This window comes from Garra rufa, chromosome 14 (genome assembly GCF_049309525.1).
Source record: "Garra rufa chromosome 14, GarRuf1.0, whole genome shotgun sequence".
Taxonomy (NCBI): Eukaryota; Metazoa; Chordata; class Actinopteri; order Cypriniformes; family Cyprinidae; genus Garra; species Garra rufa.
Window position 1 is genome coordinate 10890026 of NC_133374.1, and position 14600 is coordinate 10904625.

Below are 14600 nucleotides of genomic sequence, written 5' to 3' on the forward strand. Positions count from 1 at the left end.
GCAGGCCATCAACGACCACGAATACACAATCCAGTGTAGTTTATACACAAGAGGTAGGATTGTACGCCAGAGAGAGATAAACCACCTACACACGCTGTCCTCCAACACACGCACTCTCAAACCTGTGCAAACACAGCAGGCTCTGAGTTAGAAGATGACCTTCCAGCCACCTTTGGCCGAGAAAGAAGGACAGAAAGAGACAGAAGTGACACGTACATTCAAACGTGTCCAGCTGCTCCCTCGGGTTGCTATTAGTTTGTAATCGTAATGAGGATGAGAGAGTTGGGGAGAGCGGCTTCAGGGCGAGCCACAGTGGAAAACCTGCAGAAATGATGTCAGAGCAATCGCGACCACCGATTGGAGTGGAGATTCCCGGCGAGAGCCTATAAAACCGGGAAAGACAACAGCAGGAACCAGCAAAGGCAGAGAACGTGAGAAATTCCAGGAACTGCACAGTGTCCATCCGTCCGTCCCCGTGTGACTGAAACCGAATCAGATTAAGGGTAAGGAGCCTTGGAGAAAGACCAACCTGCATGTTCCTACAGGGCTGTGTGAGTGTGTCTGGGAGGAAAGGTGAGCAGACAGGTGTTGAAGATGTATTTGAAGACCTTTATAGAATAATGCTGCTCTTTGATAAGCAACTGTGAATTTGTTTGAGCTCCAGGGTTACAGACGAACCACTTTCAGAAACACCCTGTTGATGTTGCATTGTTGCAATAGTGACACAGAGGTGTGAAATCATGTTTGGTATCGGAGAACCGTTGAGAGTGTCTTTGAGAGAGCGAGTGTGTGTGTGTGCGCATGCAGGGTGTCCAGTGAAGTGTGTGTGGGCAATGGGAGATGACTGGAGTTGTTTATTTTTGGGGACGGAAAATGCTAAAGTTAGCCCATGTTGCTGGACAATGCATTTCCCCAGTCGTAGGGCAGGAGAGGGGCCGCATCTGGTCCGGTGCTCAGCACACCAGACCTCAAATGCCAAGGACGGGACACTCTGGGTCAAATGATAGGTGAAAATGCATTATTGGGCATTTTTGGAAGATACACTACAATCCTGAGAGTTTTGAACAATTTCTAGGAGAAATACTGTGGCAGGTGTTCATATTTGGTGAGAAAATGAGTTATAAATTTTTTTTAAATTAAAATTAACAATTAATGAAAGGACAAAACTAATAATGGATCATGTAATCCATAATTTTCATTATTTAAAGAATTTCTCAAATCAGTTTTGATTCTATCTATCCTAAAAAAGTAATTGTAGAACTTTTTTACTTAAAATTGCTAGTAAACTGTTTTATTTTATTATTTTGTTTTATGTCCAATCTCGAAAACATTTTTTAGAATGCATATATCTATCTATCTATCTATCTATCTATCTATCTACATTTACATTTGTGACCCTGGACCACAAAACCAGTCGTAAGTAGCACAGGTATATTTGTAGCAATAGTCAACAATACATAGCATAGGTCAAAATGATCTATTTTTCTTTAAATGCAAAAAATCATTAGGATATTAAGTAAAGATCATGTTCTATAAAGATATTTTGTACATTTCTTAGCATGAATATATCAAAACCTAATTTCTGATTAGTAATATGCACTGCTTTAAAGTCCAGATAAAGTTATAATAAACTTTATTTTAACTTTAAAGGCGATTTTCTCAATATTTGGATTTTTTTGCACCCTCAGATTCCAGATTTTCAAATAGCTGTATCTCAAATATTGTCCTATCCTAACAAACCATACATCAATGGAGAGCTTATTTATTCAGTTTTTAGATTATGTATAAATCTCAATTTAAACAAAAAAATGTACCCTTACAACTGGTTTTGTGATCCAGGGTCACATTTATGCATATCTATAAGATGGGGTGAAGGTTTTCACCAGTCATTGGATTTTGCATTTATATATAAGTAGTTTTAAAATAAATAATGTTTAAAGGAAACATCACAAATATCACTAAAATGAATATAATTTCTATACTTGCAATTTAACACATCCGCCAGCAGACGGCAGTCCAAATTTAGGATCCAGTGCAGCATTATAATTTGAATACATTGGTTTAGAAATCCAAAAAACTGCAAGAGTTAAGACAATGGTGTTCTCATACAATATTTACTGTAAATAAATTAATCATCACTGTAAAACATTAACCACCATGCTTAACCACAGTAAAGAGCAGTCCCGCAGTGAGGATGTTTTTTTGTGAGTGCGGTTAAGAGTGTGTTTTGGGGACACACAGGTAGGGGTGCAGGTCAGAGTGTGTGTTTGGGCTGAGTTCATGTGTTTGTGTAGAGGGTGTGTGTTAGAAGCATTCTCACACTCTCGCGGCTGCAGGACCGCCCAGTCAGAGTGTATTTTCACAGATGGAGTCTGGATGAATGTAAACACCGCCCTGTATCACAGTAATTCAACACGGTGCTGAAGCTGAACTGTGTGTGCGCACGCTCAATTGACAATGCACTGACATGGAGACATAAGAACTGTAATCACTGTAATTACATTGCTGTGTGTGTGGTGTGTGTATACACAACGAGGATGCAATAAAACTAATCAAAAGTGAAATAAAAAAAGGTTTCCACAAAAAAAAAAGTAAATATTAAGCAGCATAACCGTTTTCAACACTGATCATAAGAAATATTTCTAGAGTACCGTATCAGCATATTAGAATGATTTCTGCAGGATCACGTGACAGTGAAGACTGAAGAAATGATGCTGAAAATTCAGCTTTACCGTTACAGGAACACATATTAAACATATTAAAATAGAAAACAGCTATTTTAAATTGTGATATTACCATTTACTGTATTTTTGATCAAATAAATGCACAGCTGAGCATTAGAGACTCCAACACCCCAAACTTTATAATGGTTTTATATAATATTTAATTGTCAATAAACATATTGTTAATTGTATTGTAGATGTTGGGCTGTGGATGTGTGCTGCTCTCTGGTTTGCTGACACTGACCTTGTTCCACTGCAGTGCGGAAAGCCTTCATGTTCCCCAAGAAAGATCAGAGGTGAGTTCAGGTCTCACTGGTGTATAAATATACTGTATTTGAGAGAGAGAGAGAGAGAGAGAGAGACAGAGAGAGAAAGACAGAAAATAAGGTTATAATATGTTCTTTATGATGGACATTCACTCTGCCTGTCTACAGAAACACAAAAACAGACTTCATGTGCATGACTTCATGAACCGCTACAAGTGAGAGAAGATAAACTGTCATCAGTCTGAGCACTCTATAAATACTGTGGGGATTCCCCTTGAGAGCCTCCACAGGAGGCAACCATCACCCTCTTCTTATGAACATGAGCTACCTGTCTGAGAACTGACCCACTGGGTCACCCAGTCTGTCACTCTTCCTGTTTTTCCCATATCAAATAGAACAAACTTTATTATTGAGCCTTGTAGGGATAGTTAACCTAAAAATGAAAATTCTATCATTAATTACTCACCCTCATGTCAGTCCAAACCGTAAGTCCTTTGTTCATTTTCGGAACACAAATTAAGATATTTTTTATGAAATCCAAGAGCTTTCTGACCCTGCATAGACAGAAACGCAACTGCACGTTCAGGGCAAAGAAAGGTAATAAGGACATTGTTAAAATAGTCCATTTGACATCAGTGGTTCAACCATAATAGTATGAATACGAGAATACTTTTTGTGCGCAAAGGAAACAAAAAGAACTTTCACAAACGTGCGTCGAAGACTGACACAGAAGAGAAGAAATTGTTGGAAATTGTTGAATAAAGTTGTTTTGTTTTTTTTAGCTTCCTAAAATTAACTTTAATTAAATGCAACCTAAGGCCACGATCACACCAAACGCGTTTTTGCAGTGAGAGGCGCCTTTTTTGAATGGTTTTCTGTTGGCAGTGAGCGTTCTGCGCGCTGCTTATGCGCCCCGGGCGCCTCGCGTTTTCGCCGCCTGCTGCGCCTCGCGTTTTTGCAGAAACGCTCTGAGCGCCTGAAGTTGAAAAAAAAAAAGCAACTCTGAGCGGAAAAACGCCTGCCGTCATTCGCGTTTTTTCCATTGTCCAATCGAATGAATGGAGAGGCGGGCCTTCTGTTGGTGTGACGAAAGTTTTCCGTTGCTTAAAAAGTCCGGAGACTGAAAGAAATGGAGGAGAAACTTTTGGTGTCTGTCGTGGGTAAACCGGAGCTGTATTTTTTTGGGGGGTTTCTTCTAATATGACAGTTTAATTAACAGCAAAAACTCGCGCTATAATCCTTTGATTTGACTGACAGGACAGCAGTTTTGGTCGTTGCCTAGCAACATAAAAAACCGCAGCACACTGCTCTTTTTTTAAAAGTCACCAAAAAAAAGGCAGTGCTGTGCGCCTCGCGTTTTTAGAACGAAAAGACGTGTTCGGGTGTGATCAGGGCCTTACTAGGCCTGAGCCTTGAACGTGGTAGCTGCGTTGCTGTCTGTGCAGGATCAGAAAGCTCTCAGATTTCATCAAAAATTTCTTTGTGTTCCGAAAATGAACAAAGGTCTTATGGTTTGGAATGACATTAGGGTGAGAAATTAATCACAGAATTTTATTTTTGGGAGAACTAACCCTTTAGATGGTCTTGAGTTGGTCTTTCTAAGGTGCTCAAGCTGCTGTTTTTAAGGTTAAAACCATATCCACCTACTGGACCCAGTGAACTTGGGACCACACATAAATATTGCTTGGACTACACCATGTAAAACCAGACTACCACCTTTAAAATAGTGTTAGATGACTTGTCCATCAGAGAGAAAGTTTTTTAGGAAAAATTTGAAAACTAGTGCAATTGAATAAAGGGTTAGTTGACCCAAAATTAAAAATTCTCATATCATTCCAAACTTTTATTTGGAAGGCCAAATAAAGACCTTCATTCATCTTCAGAACAAAAATTAAGATATTTTTGATGAAATCCGAGAGCTTTCTGACCCTGCATAGACAGCAACGCAACCGAAACATTCAAGGCCCAGCAAGATAGTAAGGACATTGTTAAAATAGTCCATGTGACATCTGTGGTTCAACCTTAATTTAAAAAAATTCAAGCTACGAGAATACTTTTTGTGCGCAAAGAAAACAAAAATAACTTTATTCAACAATTTGTTCTCTCCCGTCAGTTTTCGGCATGCATTCACAAGAGGACCACGACACTCATGAACACTCGCCGAAAACTGACAAGAAAGAGAAGAAGAGCTTCATAAAATTAAGATTGAACCACTAATGTCACATGGACTATTTCAACGAAGTCCTTACTATCTTTTTAGGCCTTGAATATGCCACTTGCGTTGCTGTCTGTAAAGCATCAGAAAGCTCTTGGAGTTCATCAAAGATATCCTAAAGGAGTAGTTCACTTTCAGAACAAAAATTTACAGATAATGTACTTACCCCCTTGTCATCCAAGATGTTCGTGCCTTTCTTTCTTTAGTCGTAAGGAAATTATTTTTTTGAGTAAAACATTGCAGGATTTCTCTCCATATAATGGACTTCTATGGTGCCCTCAAGTTTGAACTTCCAAAATGCAGCTTCAAAGGGCTCTAAACAGTCACAGCCGAGGAAAAAAGGGTCTTATCTTTCTAAAAAAAAAATATACAATTTATATACTTTTTAACCTCAAATGCTAGTCTTGTCTGGCTCAACAAGACGAGGGTTTGAGATTAAAAAGTATATAAGTTGTAAATGTTTTTAGATCGTTTCGCTAGATAAGACCCTTCTTCCTCAGCTGGGATCATTTAGAGCCCTTTGAAGCTGCATTTAAACTGCATTTTGAAAGCTCAAACTCAGGGGCACCATAGAAGTCCATTATATGGAAGGAAATCCTGAAATGTTTTCCTCAAAAAACACCATTTCTTTATGACTGAAGAAAGAAAGACATGAACATCTTGGATGACAAGGTGGTGAGTGCATTATCTGTAAATTCTTGTTCTGAAAGTGAACTACTTCTTTAATTTGCGTTCCGAAGATAAAAGAAAGTCTTATGGGTTTAGAACAACATAAGGGTGAGTAATCAATGACAGAATTTTTATTTTTAGGTAAACTAACCCTTGAAAACATTGAAAACAATTTGCATTACACCTACATTTCCATTTCTTTTTAATCTAGTATGTGGAACCACCTGTCGTGGAGAGCCACAGTGTCCAGCGAGGCCAAACCGAGCAGAAGATCTCAGGAGCTGTGAACGCTAAACTTCTCCTGCACGACCAGCTGGTCCAACTGGAGAATGAAGTCATTGAGACCAAGAGGAAACGCAGCTTCCCTGGATCCAACACACCTCTCGACCGCCTTTCAATCAGCACCATGGATCCCAAAAGCAACAAGCAGAGGTAAGAAACAAGAAAAAAGAAAACACTCTTCTTTTAGTCTGGTTAACTAATAAAAAAAAATTACAATTTGTAATACATTTTCAAACTGATACCTTGGTTCTTTATTGGTGTTCTTTAACAATAATTGTTTTTATGTCACACATTTTGTCTTAATTGAATCATTGCACTGTAAATCTTATTGACGGCTCTGACCTTAGTCTGAAAAACCTACAAAACACACTTTTGATTTGCTATGATCTCGAACACATGATGAACCACAGGTAGCTTTGACTGGCCGTGGCTCACATATATACAGTTTTTATTGGCTGAAGTCTGTCGTGCACAGCTTGAAAGTTGTGTGTGAGCCTGTTTGTGCTTTTACAGTTCACTAAGTGCAATTAATGTTTTGTCTGTAGCCCACAGTTAAAGTTACTTCTATTTCTTGGGTGGAGTCACTGTGGTGTGGATTGAGGTTTTGTGTGACATAAGTGTCTGATGCTGATTTACGGGAACGAACAGTCCAACTGTGCCGATGACTGTAGCAGCATCGGACTTCCAGTCAATGATCAAAACTGTTTTATCTCTGTGAATGATTTGATCTCCCTGCTGGACAGAACATGCAGAGTAACTCAGCATGGCCTGAGGCTTTGACAAGGCTCTATCTAAATGATTCTCAGCACTTGATAAGATCAGGACAGAAGCCAAGAACAGCAGCGAAAGCACCACGCCATGCATTATCAAATCTCAACACCCGAATCTATCTGTCATGAGCCTGATAAACACATGAAAGCTCACGAAAACCACTGCGTAGCTTGGTGACTGTTTCATGGCTCCTCAGCAAAGACCTTGATAGCCGATGTTGGATTTTATTACTTAACTATTACATTTTCTCAAGAAATTTTAAACATCTTTAAAGTTTTCCAGACATATGATCATAGAACAAATGTGGGTTTGAGAAAAACCTCTGACCCTAGGTAGCAACTATTACTAGCAGTACTGTAAAACTAGCTTACTATTTAAAAAACACTTCAGTATACACTCACTTTAACAAAAACCTGTAAAACAATATATGGAAAAAGTAAAAAAGAATATGGTAAATGTATGGACATTTCCTTTAACTCTGAACTCTAAAACAACACACAATGCAATGTGTAAACCACCCGTATAAAATCAATATGGAAAATTCCTTCATATTAACAGTACAGTCTTAGCCAAAAGTTTTGAGAATGACACAAATATTAGTTTTCGCAAAGTTTGCTGCTAAACTGCTTTTAGATCTTTGTTTCAGTTGTTTCTATGATGTACTGAAATATAATTACAAGCACTTCATACGTTTCAAAGGCTTTTATCGACAATTAAATGACATTTATGCAAAGAGTCAGTATTTGCAGTGTTGGCCCTTCTTTTTCAGGACCTCTGCAATTCGACTGGGCATGCTCTCAATCAACTTCTGGGCCAAATCCTGACTGATAGCAACCCATTCTTTCATAATCACTTCTTGGAGTTTGTCAGAATTAGTGGGTTTTTGTTTGTCCACCTGCCTCTTGAGGATTGACCACAAGTTTTAAGATCTGGGGAGTTTCCAGGTCATGGACCCAAAATGTCAACGTTTTGGTCCCCGAGCCACTTAGTTATCCCTTTTGCCTTATGGCACGGTGCTCCATCGTGCTGGAAAATGCATTGTTCTTCACCAAACTGTTGTTGGATTGTAGGAAGAAGTTGCTGTTGGAGGGTGTTTTGGTACCATTCTTTATTCATGGCTGTGTTTTTGGGCAAAATTGTGAGTGAGCCCACTCCCTTGGATGAGAAGCAACCCCACACATGAATGGTCTCAGGATGCTTTACTGTTGGCATGACACAGGGCTGATGGTAGCGCTCACCTTTTCTTCTCCGGACAAGCCTTTTTCCAGATGCCCCAAACAATCGGAAAGAGGCTTCATTGGAGAATATGACTTTGCCCCAGTCCTCAGCAGTCCATTCGCCATACTTTTTGCAGAAGATCAATCTGTCCCTGATGTTTGTTTTTTTTTTGGAGAGAAGTGGCTTCTTTGCTGCCCTTCTTGACACCAGGCCATCTTCCAAAAGTCTTGGCCTCACTGTGTGTGCAGATGCGCTCACACCTGCCTGCTGCCATTCCTGAGCAAGCTCTGCACTGGTGGCACTCTGATCCCGCAGCTGAATCCTCTTTAGGAGACGATCCTGGTGCTTGCTGGACTTTCTTGGATGCCCTGAAGCCTTCTTAACAATGCAGTGGAAAGTTTTTTTCAGGATTAAGTTAATTTTCATGGCAAAGAAGGACTATGCAATTCATCTGATCATTCTTCATAACATTCTGGAGTATATGCAAATTGCTATTATAAAAACTTAAGCAGCACCTTTTCCAATTTCCAATATTTATGTAATTCTCAAAACTTTTGTCCACGACTGTATATTGGGACATATTTTTATGGACTTTTTTAGAATGCTGTTTTCCTTTTTTCACTTTAATACTAAGTGTAACATATGTTCCAATGGCATCATTGTTTTTATAATGTATGTGACTGATCAAGTCATCTAAAACATGTGGAAGCTACCAAATCATATACAGAAGGACTTAGTAAGTAGGAAAGGGCACAATATTTTGACAAACTAAAGTTAAAATACAAGCAGTATTAATTAAGATATTAGCCTAATATTTCACCTACCTGACCGGAAATTATAAGAACACACATGAATGTTGTCAAGATTCTTGCCCTGAGAAATCCTGGTTCAGTTTGGCCAACCACAAACACCTTTTGTTCCTCAGTTTTTGCACTCTTCTCTTTGACTGGTTATAACTTTTGACAGTCTATAGTACTCTAAATGTTTTTCCCGGTCCGACCGATTAGTACAGCCTGAAACAGGACAATAATTGACCATTTTCAGCAATAATCAGCTAAATGTACACGTTTTGTTCGATTCAGTGGCATTGTTTACATTCAATGGCGCAAATATGGCCAATTAATGATGTTTATAATTATGACAATACATTAAAATAACATAATATGAAATAACAGTTTCTCGGAAATATTAAGCAGCATAATGAGTTGTTTTGTATATAAAAATACCTGGAAGCCAATGATACCGGAAGCCTCGCACATTCAAGTTACAAATGGCCGCGGATATAGACCTTTTTCTTGAAAGCAGAAGTCATGCCTGACTCTTAACCTGAAGAATGCTTTGCATTTCCGGTCTCAAGTGTTTCTATCATATATTCCGAGCTGTTAATCTAATGTTAAAGGAACACTCCACTTTTTTTTGGAAATAGGCTCATTCTCCAACTCCCCCTGAGTTAATAAGTTGAGTTTTACCATTTTGAAATCTATTCAGCCGTTCTCCTGTTCTGGCGATATCACTTTTAGCGTAGCTTAGCATAGATCATTGAATCCTATTAGACCAATAGCATCAATTCGGCCATGTTAAGGCAGCAAACTTCCTTGACTATTATAATGTACTATATGTATGTTGCTTTTAATAAAAATATAAAACATTTTTGATCAGGCATTACCACCGGGATCCTAAAGGGGAGCCGATTCCGGGGCGGACTCAATTTCTCACCACACCGGCGTAATAGTCAAGGAAGTTTGCTGCCTTAACATGGCCGAAGCAGGCGCAGTAATATCACACAGCACAACGTGACAAACTGCATGCACAGGGAGCGTTCCTCGTTGGAAGTTACCTAGCTGGGAACTAATTTCAGGCGCATAGGTCCATATTACGGCAGCAAATTTCCTTGACTATTACACCGGAATGGGAGTGTAGTTCCTAATCTTATCGGCCTAGAAAATCGCAGCTTTACATTTTCCGCTGGTGTTAGTACACGATATAACTACAGAGGAGTTAAGTTTTAAATAGGAAAAATATCATTCATTTTTGAAGGCGATGCTATTGATCTCATAGGATTCAATGATCTATGCTAAGCTATGCTAAAAGTGATATTGCCAGAACAGGAAAACGGCTGAATGGATTTCAAAACGGTAAAACTCAATTTATTAAGTCGGGGAGAGTTGAAGAATGAGCCTATTTCCAAAAAAAAGTGGAGTGTTCCTTTAAACCTATTAAAATGTTTTTAAAAAGCACATGGCTCTATAGCGCCATCACTTTGCAGTGTCGTAATGCAGGGCTGCCAACTCTCACGCATTCAGCGTGAGACTCACGCAATTGACACTTTTCACACGCTCTCACGCCACACATCCATTTTCTCACGCAGACAAAAGCACCCTCAGTTAAAACTATAATAATATAAGATATTGGCTAAACAGATTTGGTAAAAGCTCCAGGGCGTATTTGTGTTTGTGCTCTGGAAATCGCCAACAGACAAAGTGTTTTCGTAGCGCTGAGCAGTGTAGCCAATCACGGACATTTCTGTTGATCTAGAACGCCTGTGATTGGCCATTGCGTCCTGAATTCACTCACCACTAAACACCATTTTTTTCCCTGTACACTTGAGGTACACTTGCCACTGCCAGTCCTCTCACTGTAAGTATAGTAAGCGGTTCGTTGATTATAAAGGGACTTTTGCGATTAACTGAAGCGACACGTTTTTAGTGATTATCAAGGAAGGGCTATTGCGCACTCCAAGGCTACACAAATCCGTTTAGAATTTGAATAAAAGTTTTGTTTTTCGTCCTGCTAACGGCTGTATACCCGGTACAAGAAGCAAAATTTCGGGAATGATAAATCCCTCATGAATGAAGGATTACTTTTCGAATATGAGAAAAATATAATTTCTCAGAACAGCAGACTACAGAAAAATAAATAAATTTTCGTGTCAAAATATATTTTTTAATGCAGTTGCAATTATTTATAATGACTAAATCTAGGAATTTTACTGTACATAACTTTTTACCACAACAAGAAAAGTAAATAGTTTTGCAGCACTGCAATAGTTATTTTACGTCATTTTATGATGAAAACACAGAATGACATTTTTATAAATATATTAAAAAATAACAAATAATTTCACAATGCTGAAGTCAGACCAAAAAAAAAAAAAACTGCTCATGCGAACATGTGTGTAGCATCTTGTATCATGATTAAAATGCTGTGTTTAGTTCTAATTTTCAATTTATTATTATTATTTTTTGTTTATAAAAATGTTTAGTTGTAGTAGCAGCAACTGCAAAAACAGTTTCATAAAAATATTTCAAATAAATCAAAAAAATATTTATGGCTGATAAATTCTCTCAAATCACCAAAAAAAATTGTTTGTATCATGAATAAAATGGCAGATATGGCAAAACGTTTTAGGCCCTGCTTGCAAGTGTAGAAATTACAACAAAAGTATTGTAATTCCCCTACTGTAGAATAAGATAAAATAACATACTAGTAAAATACTCATTTTTATTTACTTTACAGAATTGTTTTCCAATATTACTGTCGTTGGAATAATACTATAAAATTATTATTATAATTATTATTTTTTCGAATTATTTTTTATTCTAATTTAGACTGAGACACCATATCACAACTAAAAAGAGGATTAAGTCCCCTTTAAACCTCAAGATCAAGTCAATTCACCAGCTTTTTTCTTTGTTTAGTTTGCACACTGAAACTGTATTGGAGCTCTGAATTGTGAACTCTCAAAGTGCACCAGATAGATGAATTTAACTGTTAAATGTACAAAAATTTCTTACGGGGGAGCATGCCCCCGGACCCCCCTAAAGACACTGCTGTGGGAATTCTCACTCCAAGCTGAACTCAAAAGTTGGCAGCTCTGCGTAATGACCGTCATTTGTCATTGCCTTACTCCTCAAAGTTTAATAAGTGTGTAAATGACACGAAGTTGCCGACATTAGCTACATTAAAAACAGACGGACGCCATTTGAATGGGTTCCTATGGAGACCAGAACAGAAGAGCATCCAATCTGACGTTAGAATTCGTAATGGCGGCGCTCATCGTTTACTCAGGAAAAATGTCTAACGTTATACCACAGAAATTTTACTAGTCCTATGTTAGGTTATGTTCACACTTGGTGTCTTTTTTGAAACTGTCAGCGTCTGTTATAATCCTATGGAGTAAACCGTATCTTCAAAAAACTCATGAGCCTTTTTAGATGCCACCGCCGGCGTCTTTTCAAGTTAAAAAAAAGTTAAATGCTATTTTTGAACATTTCCATTCCTTATGATACTCGCCTTAGCTTGATTTCTAATGACCGACAGCCTGTCTTTCCACTCAGCACTATGTGAAGGAAAAGGGACAAAACAGTAATCCACAATTATGAGTGAGCAACTAACCAGTAATCTACAGGAAATAGAGTTGTGACGTTCGTGAACGAACCGATTCTTTTGAACGGCTCATAAACATGAACGATGGGACGGGAGCCGATTCGCGGCTGGGTGGGAGCCGTTCTTTCTGTCGTTCTTTTTTCCTATGCGTGTTTCACACAGATGCACACAAATTATTCCCGGATGGTCTACTACTTAATTTAAGATTACGAAGTGTGGATCAATGCACACTCTAACGGCTAATATTGCCCACAACACATTGCCCGGTGAACGAGGATCCGATTAGGACTACAAACACGCATAAAAAATGTTAAAAAACTACAAACATGGCGGATAAGCGCGACCAACGGACAGGTAGAGAAAGGGGTTTTAGTGATAAATAATCAATGTGTAACCTAATGAAAAATATTTATTTAATGTTATCCATGGTATATTTCATGTGCAGCAACATTATGAACTTTTGTAATGATAGGTATGGTCATTAACTTTTAAATGCATCATTATGCATACACGAGCAAAGTTCTCGGCCTAAAAGACTCGTACAAGAATGTGCCTTTTCATTTCTCTCTAATACGGTAGGAAATCAAATTAAACGAAATGTAGATAATATTAACTGACAGGGCAGTTTAAACAGTGACAGGATTTAGGTAACTAAGCAACAGACGAAGTAGTATGTCCCAAAGCTTGCCTACTATTCTGCTACATACTCAAAAGTATGTACTTTTTCCTCACAAAAAGAGTACATACTTTAAGGGCATAGTATAATTATGCGAATTGGGACGCAGCAACACACTTTGTACTAAAGGTAGATCCAAAATAGTGATGTCACTGTCTAAGCAGAGGGATGTTGTGCAACCCTATATAGTCCACACATGACAAATGAGGTAATAATCAATATTTCAGAATAATTCAAACTCAGATATTGGTGTGATATCTGAGTTTTAATTATTTGACTACAAATCTCACCTCATCATTCCTCCCAGTGATTATTTCAAGGATAAACTGAGATGCCCCCAAGCTGGCTTCATAAAACTGACTTAATATTTAAAAAGAGCCAAAAGAGCCGTTCTTTTGAACGGCTCTTTGAAAGGAACGGATCACAAAGATCCGGATCCCCTCAAAGAGCCATAAATCCCATCCATCACTAACAGGAAATGGCTGATTTCTTTACGTTATGTCTGCAGGAAGGTCGTTGAGTTGCCGCGGCGACGAGTCAGTGTACCGATTGACCGGATTGGCGTAGGCCGTCTTCCCAGCAACCGAGGATAGACTCCGCCTCTGACACACAGGTACGTCGGCTTTTATGTTCGATGTATTAAACGATAAAAAACAGCAATGATATACTGCAAATTGTATTCAAATCCATATATGAATATAATATATTTTATTTCTTTTTCCACAGAGAGTAATATCGCAGGTAGATGATATGCATGAAAAGCACACCAGGCGACACAACTCACTAACCACTGAACGATCCCAGCGTTCTCAACACACTTTTACTCATCGCTGCTCTTTCTCAAACTGTTTATTTCCAGTTGTGATTCTTCACCATATAAATTCAACATCTAAACTGTATTGCATATTCATATTCATGAAATGAGTTTGATGTCAGAAGCATTAACCAATCAGAGAGGACTCTGCTCATGGCCTCCATTGCACATCTCAATATTTACTCCAGTGCCTCACGACTTCTCGCTTGCTATAATATACATAACTATTGTCATTTTCTCACTTTGACTGGAGGCTGTTCAGCCTTGACAATAAAACGGATGAAAATCTACAACCTGTCTGTCTTGTTTTAACGTATTAATGCAAGCTGCTAAAATATTTGCAGGATAAATGAGATTGTAACTTAATTCCGGTGCTCTGCTGATTAGTGAACTTATATGATTGTTGATTCCTGGTTGGTGTTGATCCCATTGGTCACCCATGTTAAGTGTAGATATAGTATAGTAAATATTTACTAAAGGAATAGGTGACAATGTTGAAAGCAAACTCTTAGTTTGTATGTAATATGTGGACAAAGACAAGTACTAGTAATAAAGGCAATACACAATGTTAGATAAATAC

General features: G+C 38.3%; 1 protein-coding gene across 1 annotated transcript; it reads left to right on the forward strand.

Moving 5' to 3' along the window:
• The first annotated feature begins 421 nt into the window (after positions 1-421).
• Positions 422-14293, forward strand: ostn (osteocrin). Its single transcript, XM_073818497.1, has 5 exons — positions 422-503; positions 2921-3019; positions 6085-6305; positions 13715-13819; positions 13933-14293. Exons 2-4 carry the CDS (start codon positions 2921-2923, stop codon positions 13797-13799), a joined length of 405 nt encoding a protein of 134 aa, XP_073674598.1. The 5' UTR covers positions 422-503; the 3' UTR covers positions 13800-13819; positions 13933-14293.
• Positions 14294-14600: the final 307 nt, after the last annotated feature.